This window comes from Sphaerodactylus townsendi, linkage group LG03 (genome assembly GCF_021028975.2).
Source record: "Sphaerodactylus townsendi isolate TG3544 linkage group LG03, MPM_Stown_v2.3, whole genome shotgun sequence".
Lineage (NCBI taxonomy): Eukaryota > Metazoa > Chordata > Lepidosauria > Squamata > Sphaerodactylidae > Sphaerodactylus > Sphaerodactylus townsendi.
The window spans coordinates 46479311-46503214 of record NC_059427.1 but is presented as its reverse complement, the minus strand read 5'-3'; the positions used below and the strand labels follow the sequence as shown (position 1 = coordinate 46503214).

General features: G+C 42.8%; 1 protein-coding gene across 3 annotated transcripts in view; it reads left to right on the top strand.

The window, feature by feature from the left end:
• TMCC1 (transmembrane and coiled-coil domain family 1) overlaps positions 1 to 23904 on the top strand; it is a 131774-nt gene that overhangs the window by 36235 nt on the left and 71635 nt on the right. Inside the window, exon 1 of one of the 3 annotated variants that reach the window (XM_048488595.1) lies at positions 7938 to 8162. The exons of the other annotated variants lie outside the window; for them this stretch is intronic. Coding sequence (XP_048344552.1) covers positions 8124 to 8162 — 39 coding nt within the window. The 5' untranslated portion in view covers positions 7938 to 8123. Of the gene's footprint in view, positions 1 to 7937; positions 8163 to 23904 lie in introns of those variants that run through there. 3 annotated transcript variants of the gene reach the window in all.

Sequence of the window (23904 nt, the reverse complement as noted above, 5' to 3'; positions counted from 1 at the left end):
CCCCATATTTTTCCTCATTGGGTACCCAAAATGCCTTAAATCTGCTTCATTGGTTATATCCTTGCTGGAAATACAATTCTGAAAAACAGAAACTGTGTTTCTTAAGAGCACATCCTACAATGCTACATATGCATCCGAATTTATCTTTGTGTTAGAAATTTTTTTAGCTGGAAGTATGTGATAATCCAGTGACTTTTCCAAGCTGAATGACAAATTCTGCTACTTTATGTTGAATTCTCCAATCTGTATCCACAAATACCTTGGTTCTTTCCTTTCTTCTCTTTTCCCCTCCTTAGATAAATTACAGAGGAACTCTGCAGAAGACTTGACTGTGCTAATTCATGCTAGTCTAATGAGTACCCTATGGTAAATTTCCATGGACAAATCTGCTTTGTAAGATGAATGAAGTAGTCTGCTTTCTCAGCAGTTCAGAAAGGAGCAGTATTCTTTCGCAATGTTATGAATAACGCAAATTAATCCTGTAAAATGATTGCAAGATTTGATTGACATGGATTTGACACCTCTTATTAAGGGCTATTAAGTAGGTATATCAAGGTAAGGCAAGTTAATACCTTCAAATGGGCCATCAGTTTCTGTTAACAGGCTAGCTGCTACAGTTGCTTGAATTCCAAATTCAATGATGTCAGCTTTGCTACTAAATTTCAATTTGGTGGTTTCACACTGGTAATATTCAGAGGTTTGTAGCCTCTATGTTTGTGTTATATGTAGAAAGTATAATGACTTGGTGTCATTTTGCTACAGGAACTATGAGCTTCAGGAGGGACGCACATGGAGCGGTGAGGGAGGTAGGGGACACCCGCCTAGCCAGCCAGATCAGTCGAATCAACCCTGGCGATCAATGGGGTGACAGATGTCGCAGCCAGATCGCCCTCACATCTGGAACTATGAGCTGTAAAAGGAACTGTCGTCAGAATTTAGCTTTTTTAGCAGAGTTTTTCCCATATACCTCCTTCTGCAAGGTTACAGTTTGTAGGCTGATTTTCAAGATAGCCTAGTTTGTGATTTACTCCAGTAGTAGAAAACATCCTTGGTATAGTATTGGCGTTTAGATGTATTGGAAATGCATGACTGCTCGTGTTCATGTTCAGAATCCCATACATACCTACTAACAACATAAGTGCATCGTCATAGGTGCTAAACGTACTCCGTACTAACCTTGAACAAACTTTGGCCTACTTTTTAGATATCTCTTGTGCTGTGTGGAAAGAATCTGTACTGTATTTATAGTTGCAGCAAGGAAAGATTTGGAACCAGTGGCCTCTCCAACTTTGTTAACAAGTTTGATATTAATAGGTCTTTCCAGTTCTAAAAAAGATTTTCTGCAAAAAAAAAAAGTGAAAAAATGTATAGTGAGACTCAGATACATGCTAATTCTGGGCAGTGTGAGGGACTGACCTTTTCTCTGCTTGATGTAGCTGAAGCTAGCTTCTTAGCAGGCACTGGCCAGAAGATGAATGTGTCAGTGAGTATATATAGCTTCTAATTCTGGTGGCTAAAAGGCACCAGACACTTTCCCCTCTTATATGAGGACGACTGAGGAATAAGTAAGCAGCTGGACTGTTAGGAAGACATCTCTGAGCTTCTGCACATACCTGGCCAACTAGAAGCCAGGGGGTAGTAGAGGTCCCAAGAGCATACCTTTGGGGCAACTGAAGAAACTTTAAAAATCAGCACTCACTTTGTATTTAAATGAAAGTCATCAAATTTCCATAACATTTTAGCTCTGATTCCTCCAAAGAAAAGTTAGTTTGTAAAGGCAGCTTTATTTGAGACTTAAATTCCCCATATATATTCCAGGGCAGCCTTACAGAGATCATGCTGCAGTAATCCACTGTAGAGATTAGAGGCATAGATCAGCCTGTCTAGCCACAGAGATTTTATCTGAGTTGCTTCCCCTCCCCCCCTCCCCCTGCTTCTCAGCCTAGCTAAACCCACAGAGTAGCTAGCTCACAATCAAAAACACAATACATCAGTGAAACCTGCAGAGTAAGACCTGGTCAAATAATGGACCCAACAGAATTAAAATACATCAGTGGTACTAACAACTCCAAAACGAAGACCAGCAACAAAATTGGGGTTCCCAAATTGCTCTGATTCCAATATCACCTGGAACATAATGGTTTCGGAATGATGCATCATTAAAGAGGTTGCTTATATGTTGAGAACCCAGGAGATCCCTAAGATGACAAACCTTAGTTGGAAGCGGTTATTCTATTCCGTATCCTTGCAGTTGTATATGCATGCTGCTTCTGTCTGTCTGTCTGTCTGTCTCTCTCTCCCCCCTCTTCAGGCAGTGCATTTAAAACTTGTTTATCTGTAGAAAACCAACTCTGTCAAACAGATAAAAAGCAAGGAGGCAGATGGCACCTTCCTTCTCTTTCATCTTTTTAAAGCAACAGTATGCAGCTTTACAGTGGAAGAAGGCAAATTACCCTCTAAACAGACGACCACTGTGTCTGTTTGAGGCATTGTAGAAGAGTGGAAAGTCTGCTAACAAATGCATGTAACTGTATTTATTTGGATGCACTAGGTAGAAGATTGATACTGAAACATCCCACAGTCTTTTATATCAAAATCTATCTTTGTGGAAGGGTTTGATGGTGGTCATGACCTGGTGTCCTGAATTTTCCATTGTTGGAAATCCAGATTCTTGATTGCATTAAATTGTGTTATAATTATTCAAAGTGATGCCTAAATAGAGCAGTTTTTCATATTTTTTGTGTTCTAGCACATTGCATACATGTTCACACTAGTTACTAGCCCCGTTGTTCAAACATAGCTATTGATTCCTTTTTAAGGGCACAAATGATTTAAGTTCTGTAAGGCTTTCTTGGTGGCCAGGTCAGTGAGTCTAAATTTGTCTCTGAGGCCACCTGCTGTTGAAATATATACCCAAAAATAAGACATCCCCTGAAAATAAGACGTAGTAGAGGTTTTGCTGAAGTGCTAAATATAAAGCATCCCCCGAAAGTAAGACATAGCGAAGTTTTTGTTTGGAAGCATGCCCATCGACCAGAGCATGCAGCTATGGAACGGAAAAATAAGACACCCCCTGAAAATAAGACATAGCGCATCTTTGGGAGCAAAAATTAATATAAGACACTGTCTCATTTTCGGGAAAACAGGGTACTTCCATACTTCCTAGCATGCCTGTTGATCTTTGAAAGGGAAGCACAAGAACAAAAGGAGTAAATTTGCTGTAATATGTGAAGCCTTCAGAATATCAAGGGGTACTCTTTGAAATATCTTGTAAATGTGCAACCCTCATTGTGGTTGGAAAGCGCTTGAACGGGTATTGTTGACAGAAACATCCAACTAGAAAATCTTCTCGTAGCCAGGGGTCCTGAACTTATTGTTCAGTAGAATCTGGTTTAATTTCATCTCCTTCCATCTGCCATGACAAACTTCTCTGAGACTTGAAATTTTAGAAAATAACTCATTTTTGACAGTGGAGTATGTGGCACCAATTTAGGCAAAGTATGCCTTAATACCCTGTGGCCAGTGAGCCAGCCATCTGAGCCCAATGTGGCAACCGGATGCTTCCTGGGGTCCAGTTGGCCCAGTCGAAAGAAGGAAGTGGAGCACTGTTGGGGGAGTGGCCCTCAGCCTGCTGGACAGGACATTTAAATGCCAGCAGCCAGAGACATGGGGGAGAATGGTGTAATGGCAAGGAAGCAAGGTGCAGAGGCCAGTGACAGCAAGGCGGTTCAGGTTGCTGTGGATGCCCCTGAGGCTGGTGAAGACCTGGGCAACAGTTCTGAAATGCTGGTGAGACCAGAAGTGAGGGTTGGAGGACCGAGGAGTCCATGGGCCCTGGCAGCACCAGTTCTGTTGGGGAAGCAGTGGGGGACTGGGAAGAAGGGCGCTGGAAGGAGAGACTGTTAGGTGATGAGCAAGTCCTAGACCCAAAGGACCAAGGAAAGAACTTTCTAGAGAAGCTGGAGGGCCAGGAGCCAACAAGCCAGTGCCAGCAAGGACTGTGGGAAAGTGCCCAAATGATGGATGGTTAGTCTGGTGGATTAGCCGTGGCATGGAACTCCAGCAAAGGACTGTTTACTGTGGGAAGGCACTGATGTCTAATAGTGGGTGTGGCATCCAAGCACTAAAAGTGATATAGCAGTCATTAAACATTAAAAATAGTGGGTGTGGCATCCAAGCATTAAAAGTGATATAGCAGTCATTAAACAGGCCTAGGTCTGCATGCCAGTGCAGGGGTCCCTGATCTGAGGCTGCAGCAAGACCTGGCATACCCCTTGAACTTATACCCTGCCATCAAGGGTACACTGGAAAATAGAAAAATCGAAAAAAGGAAAAGATTACTGTATAAAATAATAAGAGCTGTTCATGCAGTTATTGCGTTGGGTTGGAAAGATAAGAAGATATGGACAATACAGAAATGGGTGCTGTGTGGTTTCTGGGCTGTATGGCCATGTTCTAGCAGCATTCTCTCCTGACGTTTCGCCTGCATCTGTGGCTGGCATCTTCAGAGGATGCCAGCCACAGATGCAGGCGTGGGGGGGGGGGGGTGGGCGGGGGGGGCGGGGGGGCGGGCGGGGCGGGGGGGGGGGGGGGGGCGGGGGGGGGGGGGGGGGTTGGTGGGCGGGGGGGGGGGGGGGGAGGGGGGGGAGGAGGGGGGGGGGGGGGGCGGGGGGGGGGGGGGGGGGGGCAGACGGTGGGGGAGGGGGCGGGGTGCGGGGGAGGGAGGTTGGGCGGGTGGGGGGGGGGGGGGGGGGGGCGGGGGGGTGTGTGGGGGGGTGGGGGGGGGGAGAGGGGGGGCGGGGGGGGTGGGGGGGGGGGGGGGGGGGGGGGGGTGTGGGGGGGGGGGGGGGCGGGGGGGGGGGGGGGGGGGGGGGGGAGGGGGGGTGGGGGGAGGGGGGGGGGGGGGGGGGGGGGGGCGGGGGCGGCGGGGGGATGAGGAGAGGCTGCAGCGTTTGGGACTCTTTAGTTTGGAGAGGAGACAGCTGAGGGGGGGTATGATTGAAGCCTATAAAATTATGCATGGGGTAGAAAATTGGGGGGGTGGGGGGGATATGATTGAAGTCCTATAAAATTATGCATGGGGTAGAAAATGTTGTGAGAGAAATTTTTCTCTCTTTCTCTAATACTAGAACCAGGGGGCATTCATTGAAAATGTTGGGAAAGAATTAGGGACTCAATAAAAGGAAACACTTCTTCACGCAACGTGTGATTGGTGTTTGGAATATGCTGCCACAGGAGGTGGTGATGGCCACTAACCTGGATAGCTTTAAAAGGGGCTTGGACAGATTTATGGAGGAGAAGTCGATTTATGGCTACCAATCTTGATCGACTTTGATCTGAGATGGCAAATGCCTTAACAGACCAGGTGCTCGGGAGCAACAGCCGCAGAAGGCCATTGCTTTCACATCCTGCATGTGAGCTCCCAAAGGCACCTGGTGGGCCACTGCGAGTAGCAGAGAACTGGACTAGATGGACTCTGGTTTGATCCAGCTGGCTTGTTCTTATGTTCTTTGAAGATCATTAATTAATTCATTGTGCATACTCTATAATAAACATGTTTATTTTGGTATAGATTTTATGGTTTTCAGCTCAACCTTTGTGGCTCTCTGTATTGTCTTGGTTCAGTTCTTCTTTTCCCCTTTTTAGTGTTTGCGTTGATGGGGGACTACCAGAAGCAGGCAATGACAGACCACATCTCTTGCCTTGAAAACCCTTTGGGATTGCCGGTTGTGACTGGTCACTTTTCTACCATCACGTTTACTTGGCTTACATATCAAATGCTTCAGATCAGGACAAGTGACTGACTTAAATTATCAGCACATTTGACAAAAAAATTTTTTTTTCTGTATTTGAGGCCAGCCTGACCTTGGATTAAAGCTTCCATCTCATGAGACAGATGAGGCAACCATCAACTGTATGCGCCGTTTTCATCCCTGTTACTACTTCACATGCTAGAATGGAAGGAAGAATCAGTCAAGTACCCTTTCTAATGTGAGGAGAACCTATTCAGGATGGTCAGGGTTCATTGAGGGGCAAGGGGCAATTCTCTCATTGCATGCTTGGATATGAAGGTTAATGGAAATGGAGCAGATTGCTCCTTTCCAGACTGTCTTACATGATTTGTTTGTGTGTTCTCCCCATGCTACTTTGAAGTATTTATGGAATATGGGAACCTTTTTTCTTTGACTCAAGTCTTCTTGTCTCACTCTCTGCACAAAATCAAGGGAACTTTTCACTTGGTGTTCTGCCGTTCTTCAAGAAGATGGCTGGCTGGCAACTGTTTCTGCCTCGGATCAGACTGCAGCCACTTCTGTCCAAGCTTCCAGCTGGGTGGATGCAGCAGACATGCCAAAAAAAAAAAGGTCTTCTTGAAAATGCTGAACTGCATATACCAAAGAATGGGTTAAAGATGCTATCCAGTCCAGCTCTGAGAACCCTTATTGCATTAATGCCTAAAGGCTTTGACTAGATTGAGCCCTGCTTTATGATGTCTTATGCAAACACATAGTAAATGACCCTGCCTGACTAGTACTGCAGATATCTGTGTGCTCTGTGCATGTGTGCACTTGTGAAGCTTGAAAGTGAGCCTGACAGTCAAGTAACTGCCCTTCTGATATTCATCCTGTTCAAGTCAACTTCTCTGTGAGAGAGAGAAAGTAGCCAACCCTGTGTATTGATTCCACTGTTCTGGCTACTCCAAAACAAACCTTTGTTTATTCCCACAGAATTCACCACTTACATGTAAAGAGCACTAATTTTCTGTCTCTGAATTTTTCCGTCTATAAGGACAGGATTTCAAGGACAGGTGTGTAATCGGAATTTCAGTCCATGAATTTCATTTCCATAGTGAAGCATTGTTTAAGGACCATTTAAGCCAGCATAGTGTACTGGTTAAGAGCAAGTGTACTCTAATCTGGAGAGCTGGGTTTGATTCTCCACACTTCCACATGAGTGGCAGATACTTGTCTGGTGAACCAGATTTGTTCCCCACTGCTACATTCCTGCTGGGTGACCTTGGGCTAGTTACATTTTGTTCAGAACTCTCAGCTCAACCTACCTCACAAGGTGTCTGTTGTGGGGAAAGGAAGGGAAAGGAGTTTGTAAGCTCCTTACAGGAGAGAAAGGCTAGGTATAAATCCAAACTCCTCTTCTGCTAAAGTACATTATAATATCAAACTAAGGAAACAATTGACTGGAAACATTGAAAGCAATAAGTAGTAAAATAGCTTCTTATTTTAGCATTTCTGAGAGGGTGGTGTTTGGGCTTCTGTTGGGTTTTCAGTCAGAGGCTTCATTTTCTTATAAATCATTTTCTAGCCCTTCACAGCAAAGCAAACATCTTTAGTGTGTTTTAGGACTTCAGCAAAGTTGATGTCATGGCTGCAGTATGCGTCCCTGTACCTGCCAGTCACTCAAGAGGTGAGGTCTCTCTGTTTGAATAAGAGGAAATGTATAACCAGCAGTGCGAGACCCTGTCCTGCAGCTGCCAAGCCCAGGAGCAGGAGTGTATTTCCTCTCACCAGTGTTATCCCTCCCCCCCCCCTCCACCCACAAGTTTTGAACAGATTACATTTTGAAATGTAGAAGAAGACACGGAAGAGGTGTGCATTAAGAGAAGTAACACCCACAAGAGGCAGGGTGTGCTGCGTAAATCTCTGTGAGGATTATTTTGGCTGCTGTCTAAACCTCCTTACCGGCACATGCTTGCGAACCCCACCCTGTGTTAACTAGATCAGCCAGTCATTCTCTCCCAAGGCTCAGGTGGCTTCCTGGTAATGTTTAGCTAATGAATCTGGAGAGGGGGGTGGTCCATCTGTCAGGACCCCTCACAGCTGACTCACAGGAAGTGCTAAAAAGCTTGGCACAGGGCGAACAGCTCCAGGATTCTGCCCCTCCTCCCTGCTTCTGTCTCTGGCTGCCTGTTTCAGGGGCTTTTTAAAAAAAAATGCACAATGAACTGATTTTGAAGTTTTAAGAGCAGGAGGGATTTCCTCGGTTTTGTCTGTCTGGCAGACTGCAGGATGCCTTGCTTCAGACGGTGCTAGACAGCTGTCAGTCTTTTATATTTCCCCTTTCTCCCCCTCCCCTTGCTGACTTGCTTTGTCTGGAGAACAAGAGTGACCATGGTCCAGCGTTTCAGCCTCAGAAGGCAGCTATCAAAGGTAGGTCGCTTCTTCCAGCTAGGTGCTCATTTGTTTCACTTTTCTCTAACGCAGCAGCGTGGTCTTTGCTTGTGCAGAGGTGGGCGGGGGTCTGTGTGCCAGAGAAAGCCGCTCTGCCTTTTGTTCTTCCCTCTTGACAGACACAAAAGGTTTTTTAAAACAGACTGTTCACTGGCAGGCACGGGCTCTTCTTGCTTGTAAAACCAGAGCTTTTGTTTTGGACTTGGGCGAGCCTACTGCTGGGTGTTTTTTTTTCCTTTTGATTTAAACACCAGTGTGCATATGTGGTGTGAGGGAAATGGGGATCTTATCATCTCAGAATGTGAACTGATGGAACAGCAAGTCTGGGTAGAGCACATGGAGCGGTACTTTCTGGGTATGATAGTGGTTTGCTCCTAGTCAAGAAATACACCTGGCAAAGTGGAGGGCATCTCTTTCTGTTGTTTCAGCATAGGCATGGCTTGGTGTGGTGCAAAGAACAAAGGAGTTGTTCTGAAGCATTTTTCTCCCTCTGCTTTAATTTTTGTGTGTAATACAATGCCTTTTGGAGAAACTGAATATTAGCCAAATCAGGGATTCAGATAACTTCATTCAGCCTGTCCACTTTAGTTCTTAAAAAATATGTTGGCAGGGTGGGGGAGGGAGGGAAGGAAATAGACTGTTTAAAATATCTTCTGGATAACAGAGATTCTGGTTATAAATCTTAAATAGCAGGCATCTTTTAAATGGTTGGTCCTAGAACCTGTATAGAGGTATTTTTTATTGATAAATGGAAGCCCTTGCTTCCTTACTAAAATGCCTGTAAAGGCTTTCTTTTTGTTCTAAATGCAGTGATCAGCTGCTGATCACTACATTTAGGTCAAAATGCACCCCCTACAGACAGTCTATTGGGAGGGAAGCTTTAGGGTGTTGCAATGAACAGGCATTCTGTGTGTCCTTTCTTTAGAGATTATCAGCATTTTTGAGATAGCTAAGCGATGAGTGTTTCAATTATCAATGAAGAAGAGGATCTCCAGGGGGGGTTTTACCCTCCCATAGTTTGATCGGGTCACAAATAGAAAATATCTGCTGGCTCTGTTTAAAAGGAAGAATTGAACTTTCCCCAAGTAGCTTACATTTCAGTCCTTAACAGTTTATTTTATGTCATTCCATGTGGCATCCTCTGGACCTGACAGTCTTATTAACCATGCAACTTGTCTTCAAGTTTTATCTTACCGAAACAGGAGAAACTTCTGTGTTGGGAGTTGGAGTAGTCATGGGCTAATTTACTCATCTGAGAATGGTGATAAATTTTCATAATTGGTTATTTGCATAGGGGTATGGTCAGTTCTTTAGTGCTCGAACAACTACCTGCTAGCAAACTATGCAAACCTAGACTTGAGTCCAGTTAAGATTTCTGCTTGTGTATGTGTTGGGGGGGGGGGGGGGATCCCTTCCTCACATACGAGATCTCTAGTTTTCCATCTAAACTATTCCTGGTCCATCCCCCCCCCTCCAAGAACATTATTTAGGGGTATTTAGGGCTGCCACAGGAAGGGGAAATTGACGACAGTGGCCCCCTTTTCTTTCACCTTCAGAAATCTAGGAAGGTTCCAACCCCTTGTAATTGTTTTGGTGTCTTCAAATGGCCACTACACCTGCATACAAGTAATCCTACCCTTCTACACCAGTTAAGAAATCTTAATTTCTGTCACAGATGACCTGCAAGGTATACCAGGCGTTGCCCCAATATTATGCTGCCCCTGCTTGCCTCATGTGTAAGCAATAGAAATTTGCCTTTTTAAAAAAGCTGAGATGGTTAGGAAACAGTATTCATCTGCATGATTGAACTATTTTTTCCTGTGTTCCTGATGAATTATATACAACTCACAATTGTAGGGAAGCTAAACATAATTTTGAGAGCATGGGGGGATGGTGTTGCTTTTTCCAATTAATAAGCCATAGTATTTGGAAAAATTATTTCAGCTGTTGATTCATTGTTCCCACTTGCACAGCGTATGGAGGTGGGAATTGTTCTTTGCAGCTACCAGGTTGTAGCCTAGTGAGATACAAGGAACCCTGTCATTTTGTATATTTGGTAGGAAGAAGATCCGGTTGTCCATCTTGCAGTATATCGATGCTTGATCCAGTCAGTGTAGGTCTCTTGAGTAGCCTGGGGTGGATAGAAGCTCTTGTTGCTCAATAGATTCCTGTTAGGGAGAAGCTCCTTGTCTTATGCTGCATGGTCATAGTACTAACTGTAGTAGTACCTGGAAGAACATTCCCATTACCAAAGGAATATAGATAACTAATGGCAAACCACCTCTTATCATCTCTTGCCTTGAAAACCCTACATGTTGCATAAATCAGCTATGACTTGACGTGCGCCCCCCCCCCCCAATTGGTCATACTTGAGAGCTGTTATCACTACCTGTCGTAACAGCCACAAAGGAACATTTAATATTCCACTAGGTAAAATGCCACCAGCCTCGCTTGATCATGTACCTATTTCTGCGTATTTCTTTCCTAATTCCTTTCCCTAATTCATGCATTAATAGGTTATTTTACATGTACAGACTGGCAAGAGAAGTGAAGCTGACAGGAATGGTATGAAGAATCACTGTTAACATGGGCAGTGATATAGGATATCAATGTGTCTAATTCTCAGTATGGCCAAATTTGTGAATGCTTAGATCAAGAGGCTAAAAGCCATGAACGGACAAGACAGACCATTCTACAAACCTAGGGGAGAGGGAACATTGGGAAGGGTTGTTTTTTTCAAAAAAAACCCAATAAAAGCAGTACCTGTAGTTTTGAGAACAGATGTGGCTGTTGTTAGGTACCCACAACAGTATGGTTACCTTTCCCCCTTTGGTTTGTGTCAATAAAGGCGAGGTGAGGGCCCTTTTCAGGGCTGTTCTGACCTTTGAGGGTGGCAACGTTGGGGCGAGGCCCACCAGCAGTCATTGGCTAGTTTTCTACCACACAACTTGCATGACTTGTTCAGGTCCAACTGCTTGTTATTGCTTAAAGCAGCCACCCTACATAAGCTAGTGAAGTGTGTGAGTTAGAGGTGCAGACTAGCATCTGGGAGACCCATCACCACCATGAAAACTTGCAGCGTGGCACTGGGCAAGTCATATGTTTTCAACCTAACTTAGGGTAATCAACTTCCAGGTGGAGTGTAGTGATCTCCTTGAATTATAACAGATTTTCATATGACACATCAGTTCCTCTGGAGAAAATGGCTATTTTAAAGGGCAGACTTTATATATCCCTGCTGAAGTTATTCCTCTCCCCAACCCACCGACTCAAACCCCAATTATCAAATAATTTCTCCAACCTGTAGTTGGTAACCCTAGCCCAATTAACCTCAAGGTTTGTTGTGAAGATAAAATGGATGAGAGAAGAATGGTGTTAACTGCTTTGGGTCCCCATTGGGGATCCAAACATGATTTAACTGTTTTAAATCATAAAAACAGTTGAAGACAGGGGTGGGAGGAGATAAAGAGTAAATTGGTGGGTGGAAAGGAGAGCGGGAAAGTTAAGGCTATGGGTACTCCCAGGAGGAGAAAAACAGTGTTGAGAATGTAAATACATGGAAATATGAGATGCTCCCTACACGTCCTTTCAGGTTCCCACTGTACAACTGGACCCAGCCCAGACGGCACCACAGAACATCAACTCAGCCCAGTGACTGCCACAGCTCTCAGCCAGGCTTCTTCTGGGGAGAGTCTTCCAGGGGTGGAAGAAGGGAAAGCTGAAGGCTGATAAAGTTTGGCTGACTGGGTGGATGGGAAGGAAAAAAGGAAGCAGGAAAGGGGGAGAGGCTGTTGAGCTTTCAGGAAAGGGAAAGAGAAAATAGTGGGGAGAGGAAAATGAGATAGCCCTTGTGGGTCCCACATTTGTAATACATCTATAATATACATCAGATGAAGAGGTTGGCATGAAAAACGTAATTTCTTCTACCAACATCCTCCTCCCCTTTTCTAACTTGCCTATTTATTATACTTTGTTACTGGTGGTTTGCCATTCTTTTGTTGTCCTGCCACTGGAATAATCTACGCTTGATCTGTAGAATTTTAATCTTAAATGTCTCCACCGTTGTCAGTCAGTGATTTGCTGTTTCTCATATAGACAATGATACAAAATGCTAGCTAGTTTTAATGTGTTAGTGTCCTGTAATGATGTAAAGTGAAAGAACACATGTGCCACTATTTGGAGATACAAGCCTCATCTCTGTTTACATTAGAATTAGCCTGTGACATTCCTCTTCAGATTTGTTCCTCACTGAACCCCAATTGGCTCAGAAAACTTCCCCAAAAATTTGAAGTCCTATTTTCCTACCAGCGATAAAACAATTAATTCGATTATTCAGAAAAACTACCTTCAGAGCTCTTGTCATGTGGTAACAATTGTGTAGGGTGTAAAGTTTTCCATGGAAAACTTTCCATTTTTAAAAAAGGGCAGTTTTTTCTCTAATTTTCTGAATGTGCTTTGACCACATTCCTAATCTTATCTTCACCAGCAATCACACTGTGCCTGACCTCTGCTGTTGAATACCCCCTGCTCTCATTACCTCATCCCCATCAGCACCGCATACAGTCCATACTGCTTCAGTGACCTGGAATCAGTTGGTTCAGAGATTGTCTTGGAAACTTTGTCCACTCTTCTTTCTTCTGTAGTCTCTGCTCTCCCAGGCTGAACTCAGAGGGGGAAAAAAATCAACTAATGAACTAACTGCTTCACTCATCGCCCTGGCTCAGAACATCCATTTTATACTTTTGTCCGTGCTCTCATGCAGCAGAATGACTGAAGGAAAGCAGAATTGTTGGCCGATTGTTTTGGTCCAGTGTAGACTCCCACTTTTTTATTTGCTTTCTGTCTGTCTAAGCTCATCGCTGATCCACAGCTCTTCCCCAGCTTTAATGCTCTGCTCTCCTTTCTTCTCACTCATTCCTGCAGTCTGGTCAAGATTTTGCTGCTTTCAGCCATTGAGAACTTGAAGTCAATGACTTAAATCTCTCTTCATCTTTTACCATTTGACTTCCTCTTTTTATCTCTGCCTATTGCTTCATGGCCTTCACTGCCATCCTGTTTAGCCAGCACCACTTAAGGAGTTTGTCTTCTCCTGTTGGAAACAATGGGGGATGGGGCACCCTTTTTGGGGCTCCATAACTTTGCCCCCCCCCCCGATCCAAACTTCACCAAACTTAGCTGACATCATCAGGACAGTCTCCAGATGAGACCCTAAAATTTTGGTGCTGCTCACTTTAAAAATGACCCCCCCCCACATGCCGAAATGCAACCCCCCCCCCAAAATACAAAAAAAAAGCCCAAATGCCTTCCATTTGGATTCTTTTATAATTGGTCAGGACATATTCACCTGAGTTTGGCCCTAATATGCCCGAATGCACCCAGGTTCGGGCTGAATCCGGGATTTGGTGCATCTGAATCTCCAAGCCTGTTCTTGGCTCACTTCAGGAATAGTTGAACATTGTGATATGACTTCTTGCAAGTGCAGGCAAATTCAGAAGAATAGAGATGCAAGGAGAAAATTTGCACTTTGAGAATAAATTGGATTCAACTTTTTTCTCAGTGTGAAGTAACAATTTCTGTTTAAGGCAGAATGTACAGACTTGTGTCTCCATCCCGACACTGATACTGTATGTCCTAATGAGAACATTTTCTTTGGCTGATGTCCTTGCAATGTGCCCCAGTTGCTTAACAATTGTTAAGGTACAGGATTCAGACAAATACCCACATCAAGTTCTTTGTTAACTTTAGCTGTGTGGTTAAAGCTTACCAGGATTCCTCTGGAAATTAATTTTGAAGCCCAGCTGGAATCTGCTTCAACATCTTGGCTGAGGGGGAGGTTTCATAATTAATATCTGCTGTGGAGAATTTGTGGGCTGGAGCGGGTGGAAGCATGCACCTTGTGCTTTATTTCCCACTGCGTGAGTGACCTAGTGTGTTTTGTGTGCATCCCTCAAAACGTCTGCTACTGCTGCTTAATGGAAGGCTTTTTCCAAAATAGATACTTCTAGATTTAACTGCAAACTTTCTTTCCTCCACTACAGTGTATATTCAGTTGGAGTATTAATTCTCCTAAGCAGTCAGGAATGAAGCCTGTAGGGTGAACCATATGATACTTGAGGTCCACACTCAGATCCCCAGGTATATAATTCAGTTGTATAAAGCAGCTCTGAGGGGGTCTCATGAGGATTGGAGATGCATTGGTGGGGAGGGGGCAATCTCTGTTCCCCTGGCGCCACTTACCCAAGTTGGAAGTGCACGCACACACATACCGCCTGGGTTAAATGGCAGGAAAGAATTTTTAAAAGGCAGATATTCATATGTGTTTTTCTCCCTCACTGGCATTAAAGCAGGAACAATAGGAGTTCTGGTTAAGGGGATGTCACTGAAGGATGAATAAACCTTCTTTAGTCCATATGTCCCCAATCTATAACCCCCTCATACTTTTGGTAGAAGCATATTCAGATCTGAATGTGGGTCCACAGAGTTGCATGTGGTTTGTCCTAAAGGGCCAGTATTCTGGATCTGTGTCACTGCCAGAGTGGAATTTAAGTCTGGAAATTAATATCCTTCTCGAACATAAATTTAAGTGAAGACTAAGGAGTTTGCCTTCAGTACCACAGTGAAAACTTGAGATAGTATTGGGAATGCACCTTCAACTAATACCCAACATTTCTGGATTCTGCACTTTTTAAATAAAAAGCTTTCCAGCAATGCCATATTCAGTGACTTGGATCTACTGGTAACTTCTATGGGGAGAAGAGCTTTCTGTCAGCTTAGTACTACTTCCTTATCTTCCCCCTCTGGCAGCAGAACAAAATCCCTTTCACTGAAATGTTACTCCCAGGAAGTGGGATGCTCAGAAACATTGGAAATCTGTAGTGAGAGGGGGAAATGGGTGAAAATAACCTCTCCATCTATCTGTAAAAATCCTCTGTGGGATTCTAGAATGAGTCATAGCAAAAGTGTGATCATGCTTCATTGTTAGTGAAAAGCTTGTATATGATGCCCTCTCCCTGCCGCCACCAATTTTAAAGGACCTATTCGAGGGATAAGTCTATTCCGTATCCAACTTTGTAGAGTATTTTGTTTCAAGGTGCTTTCTCAGTTCTGAATTTAGGCAGTCTGAAAGTAAATTGCATGAATAAAATCAGCATTGGGCTCAGGGAAGCCCCATGGTCTGATTCAGGCTGGAAGAGTGCATTGTGGGGGGGTGGGGGGAGTGCATTGGAAAAGGCTGGAACTTGGCAACTCTAGCACTCATGAAATTGGAATGGAGCTTGCAAACGATCTTTTTATTTATAAGGGTATTCTAAAACTTCAGAATCTGTGTTGCTTGTTTGCAGGTTTGAGAAGTTACCCAAGGGAATATTGGATAGAGATTACACTCAGCAGCTTGGAAGAAAAGGTTGGGCACAAGCATGTGTTAAGAGATCTAGCTCTTCATGCATTCCTATCAAAGGAATAGGAGATCAGTCTGTATCTGCTTTGGAATCGTTTGATCATGAGCAGTGAACAATTTCTCCTAAATAGTTGGCTCAAAGGGGCTCTTAGACCATCATTATTGCATAATTAGTTGGGAAATTTGTAGCTTGGTGTTTTGAGGGAGTTATTCTAGAAAGGCTTCTAAAGGATATACTGTAAAAGGATGAAGCTAATCTTTTTTAAAAGTGCATGTTCTTGCTTTGCACTTTGTCAACAATATTAATGGAAATGCTTCTGTCTAAGAGTAGCATACATAATTAAGCCTCAAATGATCACACAACGCTTTTTTTTCTAGTGTAAATCCAGGTATCAAAACCATTTACATTTCAGGGAAATTATATCAAAACCACAGTATCAAAACCATTTTTCCATAATAGAACTTTATTTTCAGGACGCATGAAATCAACCATAATATATCTCTGTTATACTTTTGGGGTTGGATTTGTAAACCATTTTGATTCCTCTCCCCCCAAAAAACTTCACCAATATAGGCACTGTCACTTAGTGGCTAGAGTTATAAAGCATACTGCCAGTCTGATAATCAGTATTTTCATTTATCAAAAAAGCATAAACAGAGTTTTGTGCTGCTTGTACTGATAGCCCAAAGCTGAGTAGTCCCCAAACAGGAACACTTCATCCCTACCGTATTTCCCCGAAAATAAGGCAGGGTCTTATATTAATTTTTGCTCGAAAATGTGCATCAGGTCTTTTTTTCAGGGGGATGTCTTTTTTTTCCCCATGATTTTCCGCCCCCTATGTGACCAGGGAATTTGTAACTTGGGGAATCTGTAACTAGGGCTTATTTTTGGAGTAGGGCTTATATTTCAAGCATCCTCCAAAAATCCCAAAAAAATCATGCTAGGGCTTATTTTCAGGGTAGGGCTTATTTTGGGGGAAACAGGGTAGAAATTCTGTCTTAGAGTTAAGCTCTAGCCAGAACAACTATGCCTTGGGATACAAATCTAACTACAGTGATGTTACTTCGTATGGTAGCACAACACCTTGAACAAATTTTGCCAGTTTTCATTGTCAATAATCCTTCATATCTGCTGAGAAAGAATATACTCACCATCACTGAATTTCTTGTTTGGGAGTTTTAATCTTGGATTGTTTGTCCTCTGAAAATTAATCAGTCTGTTTGTCCTGAATGTTCGCATTTAGACATCCAGTCGATATCTGTGTAATATTTTAATCAATCAAATTGTTATCATTATCAGATAAGCTAGTATCCATTAGCTGCTTCTAGTGGATTAAGCAAATTCCAATTTTTTTGCATTGTTTATGAAGTATTGTTTTGATGGGGCTGGGTGGGGGGGAGGTTGCATTGTTTCTAATTTTTGTAATCCTAGTCCTGTTGCATCTTTGTTGGATGTTGTCTGCCATTAGATTGTATTGCTTTATGCTGTCTTGAGTTTCAGCAAGAAAGACAGGCTATAAATAAAGTAAATATGATCAAACAGTATCTCATTAAAAATACCTTGTATCTGAATAGGTGGTGAAGTCTTTGAGGTAGGAACTATCTCACCTTTTTCATATTTTCCCCAATTATGATCTTAATTTGAAAACTGCATTTACAAAAGCCCCTTAAAAATAAAGTACTTGAATTAGTGTTTGGCTAAAAAGATATCTGTCTCTGTCTCTGTCTCTCTCTCTCACACACACACACACGCATGCACACACACACACACACACACCCTCCCCATTTCATCTCTATAAGTGTAATTCTGTGCAGATTGTCCTAGTCTGTGTGATTTGCCATCATAGGCTGCTGCTTGAAATGTTTAAGAACCAGCATGTAGACAGGCCATGCAACAAAACAGCAACAACAATCCTTTTACATGCTCTCATACTAAATTGTACCTCATTCAGTCATTGATACACTGAGAACCAGTTTGTTGTAGTGGTTACAAGTGTTGGATGAGTCTTTTGCAGACTTGGGTTCGAATCTCCAATTGTGCTGTGAAAGCCAGCTGGGGGACCTTGGATCAGTCGCACACTCTCAGCCTAACCTACCTCTTAGGATAAAATGGAAGAGCGGAGAGGAGAATGGTGCAAGCGACCGTGGATCTTCATTGGGGAGAAGGGCAGAGTATTAATGAATTAAATAATCAGTAGCAGATAATCCAGTAACAGTGGACCAGTCTGTTACCAGTCTGATGAATGGGTGTGGTCATGGCTCTTGCAAGTTATAGACTATGTTTGTCTCTCATTCCACTAAATTGCATAGAATTTAAAGGCAGCCACTTCTGCTTACTCTTAATCCTTGTCTTGATCTACCAACTTCTCTTTGCAAGCCTTCTGGACTGGCTGCCAGCAGAGCCAGGTGGGAGTTAAGGGAACAACAAAAGAGGAGGCAGATGGGATTCTTTTTTCATTTGTTTGGAATGTCAGACAAGACCCTAATAAAGATAAGTCTATTAGCCAGACTGTGAATAAATGTTTGCTCTAAAAACAAGTGCTAATAAAAGAACACGAAAATAGTACTTTTGGGATACTTCCTTGGGAACAATAAGAAGCTTGTTTAACTCTGTGGGAGGCATTCTTGTAACTCCCCTGGGCAATTGAATTATGACCTTGGATGAGACCCAGGGGTATTGAGTTTCTGTTTATACTCTGAGGCACTCTGAATTCTTGGGGTTTATAAGATAGGTATTTGCTTTAGGGAGTTACTCCCAACAGTGTCCAGTGGAGAAGTAATTTAAAATATTTAGTTGATCTAAATGTTCTTTTGTGTAAAATAATCTGTTGCAGTCCCTGAAAGAAACTAAAAATTCATTTCTTATATAATGTTGGTAGAATCATAAGTGCTTATCAGGAGGGTTGTGGCAAAATGATAGTCAGCTGTGTCACATGCAGGAGGTCCAAGATTGAATCCGCGGCTAAATTGTGATTGGGCTGAAAAGTTTGTCGATCAGAACATTTTTTAAGGCAGTACATGACATTTGGAACATTCCAGAGGATATCAAAATAATATGACTAATCACAAAAAATGTATGAGGATATATCCAGCTTTGATGCTTTTCAAGGTTTCAGATAATGTGGAGGGTAAAGAAAAAGAGCAGTATCTTACCAGCAGAAATATCCTTATGATCCGGAGTTCTTCAGGATGCTTGATTCAGATACAGAGTTCCATCCTTATTAAAAGTGTAGCTGAGTGGTAGAACATCTGCTTTGTAGGCACATGTCCCTGGTTCAGCATCTCCAGTTAACAGGTTCAGGTAGTAGGTAATGTGAAGCCATCATCAATCCCATTAATAATGACCTTGATAGATCAACATTCGAATTCAATATGAAGTGGCTTCCATGAGTATTCACATAGTGCAGGAAAACCTCTTTGGTTTTCCACAGATACATTGCGCAGTGAGAGGGAGGTGTTGCTGTGCAGTTTTTCCATGTGTGACACTAGTTTATATCTTTGTTTTGGAGTATGAGGCCCTTTCCAATGGAAACGAACCTCCACCGGCATTATTTAAATACAATATAGCATTATGCTGGTGGAGGCTGGGGACTGCTCGCACGGCAGCTTTTGAGCAGCCCCGCAAATCCGCCATACCGGACAGGGGGCTCCACACGGAGCCACCTCCGGTCCACCTGCCTGTCCAGCATCGCTCTGGAGGGCTGCAGGGACCCACCCACGCTGCTGTCCGACCTCCAGGGGTTGGAGGGCAGCATGGGTGAGTCTCTGCAGCCCTCCAGACCGGCGCTGGACAGGCAGGTCAGTGGAGGAGACGGGAAAAGCAGCGTCTTCCCATCGGTGTGGCTCACACCGCGCCGTTGGGAAGACACCACTTTTCAAAAACCTTGCTTGATGAGTGAAGTTTAAAGCGGCAGCTTCACGCCGCTCCGGGGCAGCCAAGATGGCAGCAGCAGCGCCTCCTGTGCAAACGCTTCCCCAGGGATGACGTTTTTGCCGTCCCTGGGGCTCTGTATTCTGCCCGTGCGGAAAGGGCCTGAGACAGCTTCCAAGTTATGTAGAAGTACATACAAGAATTTAAAAAGGCTCAAATCCAAGAGCCCCTTAAAAACCAACAAGAGTTTCCAGAGTACAAGCTTTCCACAGTCAAAGCTCCTTTCATCAGATACATGTTGACTTTATGTCCCAGTAGAAACAAAAACTTGAACTGGTATATGATTAAAGGTTTAAAAAATCAAGAATGGTTTAAACATCCAAACAAGTTGAAATCTTTATATGGAATTTTTGTTGTTGATACAACTGGTAAATATTTAAATACAATATAGCCCGTATTTCCCTTGCACTGTTCAAACTGAAGGCACTGAAAACTGGTGTCATGCCAAGTTTAGCACTCCAAAATATTGTGCGTGATAGGTCATGGCTGCAATTGTTCTCTTACCAAGTTCAACAGAATTTTTATTTTGACCTCAGAGGCCACCACCTAAGTTTGGATTTTACCTGCACAGTCAGATTTATTCGTAACTTGATTTTTAAATGTATTGCCAAAGGCTTCCACGGTCAGAATCAGCCGGCTGTTGTGGATGGTCTGGCAGGTTTTGCTCTTAACGTACCACCTGCATCTATAGCTGGCATCTTCAGAGACATGTTATGGTAAGATGTGTTTCTTTCTGTGGCACAGCCTCACTGTGACACTCCTCAGAAGATGCCTGCCATAGATGCGGGTGGTGCATTTGGAGCAAAAACTGCCAGATCACAGCCACAACAGCCAGTTGATTAAAAAAAATGATTATATTATTTCTTGTGGTTTTATTTCTGTTTTCTGTAGACAAGTCAATAAAACGTGCATGTATTCAGCTGCCTTGTTGCCTTGATTGACTTAGTCCTGCTGTTCTAGGAGCTTTGCTTGCATCCCTTTATTTTCCCATTCTCTCTCTCTCTCCTCTCCCCTCTCTCTCTCTCTCTCCCTCCCCTCTCTCTACCCCCCCCCTCACACACACACGCACAAGAGACAGAGGGGCTCATGTTCTTTCTCGCTGTAGGGACCCCCAAAGCAGTATACCTAATTCTTTTCTCGCAAACCTGTGAGGAAGATTAGGCTGTAACTGGCCCAAGATCACACACAGCAAGCTTCCATGGCAGAGCTGGGATTCAAACCTGGATCTTCCCAATCCTAGCCTGGCATACTAACTACTACACTACTTTGGCTTTCTACACCACCTTGTGCAGCTGCCATGACTCCTTTCATTTGGGGAGGGGCCATGGCTCTGTGGTAGCGCATCTGCTTTTTGTGCCGAAAGCCCCAGTCTCCGTCATGTCCAGTTAAAAAGATCCTGTAGTAAGTAATGTGCAAAGCCGCTGCCAGTCAGAGTCTTGAGTCTCTAATTTATTTGTCAAGGGTAAATGGAATACTTGGTAAACTCATAACTTGAACATGATCTATCTGTAGCCAGTTGATCTAAAGGCAATAATGTGTACAGCACTTCAGTAGTCTTATACATGCATCCTCTATGTATGTTGGCATATCTTTGTAAGATGGATCTATTTATAGGTTATAATAAATCTCTGTTGGGATGTTAATTTTTGGAAGGTTTTGAAATTTCTGGAATATGTTACTTTGCATGTGGGTATAATGTGTGAATATGAACTGGGCAGATGTGATCATTTGAATGACCTTTAGATTTGTAAAATGAGGGCTAAATATGGTAATATAGGATAGAGAATAAATTCTCTTATGAAAAAATTATACAGTGTGAATGTTGTTGCTTTTAACTTGCACACATGCGACTTGGTGATATTTCAACTTGTTTTCCTTTAAGCTGGCATTTAATTTAAGAATGCATAAGGATTGAAACTGTGGCTGTTACAGCCGTTGCATGATCACAAGACTCAGTAATGTGCAGTAGTCCAATGTCTTGATTTGTGGAGCAGTTCAATACATTTCTTAATATAGTTACATAGGAAGGAAAATGAGATTGAATGGGAAATAAACCTTTTTCTGGCGCAGTGGGACTATTTTACACTGGTGGTAGTCCTTCAGTTTTAAATCAGACAGAACAGTCTGAACTTGATAGTGTGAAAATCCAAAAGCTTGGAAAAATTACTTGGCTGTTTTCCCATTCTAACTTGCGATCTCTGAATAGCGATGCTTGGTAATTGCATTTGTAATCTGTTTTGAATTGCAAGCAGTAATGCAGGAAACAGCTTTCAGCTTAGTTTAAAACTTTAGTAACTAGTAAGGGATGTCCTGAATAAGGAAGGTGTGGTCCTTTGAATTCAAGGTATCAAATTTTTAAGATTACAGATGCCTTCAGTGATGAGCAGCGGCATAGTGTCCAGGGGGAGGGGGCGTCTTGCACCGGGTGTGTGCTGGTGCGTGGGCGTTCTGGGGGTAGGTGCCCCAGGCACAGTTCCCCCTCACTACAACTCTGGTTATAAAACAAGTGTATTGCCAAGTGTCTAGTATGTTGCACTGTTCTTCAGACTGGGAATCTAGATTCTCTGATCTTGATTAAAGGAATATAATTTGACATTTTGGGGCTTATTTCACTGGCTCTGATACAACATAGAATTTGCTACTTCACTTCTACTTCATTGCCTCAGAGCCATGTATCTGTAAAATGACTGTCAATTACCACTTTTGCCTTCAAACAGGGTCATCACCACTTTATTAATGGAATTCTCAAATGTAGTTTCTAATATGTTTGACTTTCTTACCTTCTAATAGTTCTTTTGGTTTTATTGGCAGTGTATCATACAAGTTGTCTCTTCAGGAATCTTGTGTACGTTTGATACAGAGATGAAAATAATTCTTACCTGCCAGCATCTAGACATTTCCGATTGTCTGTCGCGATGAGGGAGTCTTGAAAAGGGTGAAGAGGGGAATTGTTTTAATATAGTCAGTGACATTCTGGGCCTGATCTTTGCAGTTGTAGTAGAATGCCATGAGCAAATAATAACTTTTGTTGAAGGACAAAAGACAAAAAAAAAGTTTTCTGAGTTTCTTGTATCGTGGCAGATCTCTCATTTTAATCAGTGGAAGCAACATGAAGCTAATTTTTTTCTACATTCTGATTTTCCTCACTTGCAAGTTCCTGTTTCTTGGGGGGAGGCGGTGGAGAGGACTTCCTGAAAAACTATGTGTTCCTCATGAGTTGTGCTCCCTCTTGTGGTCGATTGAACATCACACTGGTTTATGTCTGTCATATCTCCATGTAGGTTTAAACTGCTGGTTTTCCTGCTGGACACAAACGGGTAACATTGAATGGATCACCAGAGGAAGCAAAACATGTGCAGAACAGGACACCCCCCCCTCCCCCAAGGAAACAGGAACTTATAAGCAAGGGAAATGAGAATGAAATGCCCCCTAGCTTTATGTTAGTGGCTTGCAGTCTCTTAAAGGGAATTTATGACTGTCCTGAGCTGACACAACAGTAAATTTCATTCTTTGTTCAGATGAACCTAGTTCTAGTTAATTGTTTTCAATCTGACTGCAAATTAATGCCTATTTGTACGTTTCACACTCAACCCTTCCTTGTACCCTAATAAGTCACGTCTGTCTCAGTGAGATTTTTCCATTAGCACATTTTGATGATTTAGTGGGTTGATAATTAACAGAGTCTATTACTTCAGCAAACATAATCATTTTTCATTTTTTCTGGCTTCATAAAATCTATTCAGGTGTAATAGGTGCACTTGTGATCTTTGCACTACCTTTGTTTTATGGAAGGCAAAGTAAACTTCAGAAATCAGGTTATACTTGCAAATTGCTTCTAATTCCTTTTTTTTAGTGTAGAGCTACTGATGAAAGAAACTTGTATTGCCTGGTTTTCTGGTGAGATATAAAAGATGATTGATAAAGTGGTGTTATTTCTGGGGCAGTATAGTTTTTTTCAGATTGTATATGTTTGAAACTAATCTGTTCTCTTACAAAATTGTACAAATTGGAGGAAATTGCATTGGGTTCTTTTTTCCCCAAAGAGGGAAACCAATATGATTGCACATTCCATCTTGGTTTCTGATCCTGCTCAGAAAGCAGCTATAAATAGTAACAAGTGTGTGCATTATGCAGCTATTATTTTTGCACAAAGTGCATATTCAGTCCTTTCCTAGACTTGTTCATTGTGCAGTATTCTCTGAATAATAAAGAATGGCTGACTCAGATTGCTGTGGACACAGACAAAGAAAGCAAATGCAACATTCTATTGTCTGGACTGTTTAAAACTAGTTCTTTGGTTGGAATTCTTTAGCAACTCACATATTTCTGTAGAGGTTTACCTTGTCTAAACAGTATCAAAATTGGACTTTCCAACCATTCATACAGTGGTTGCT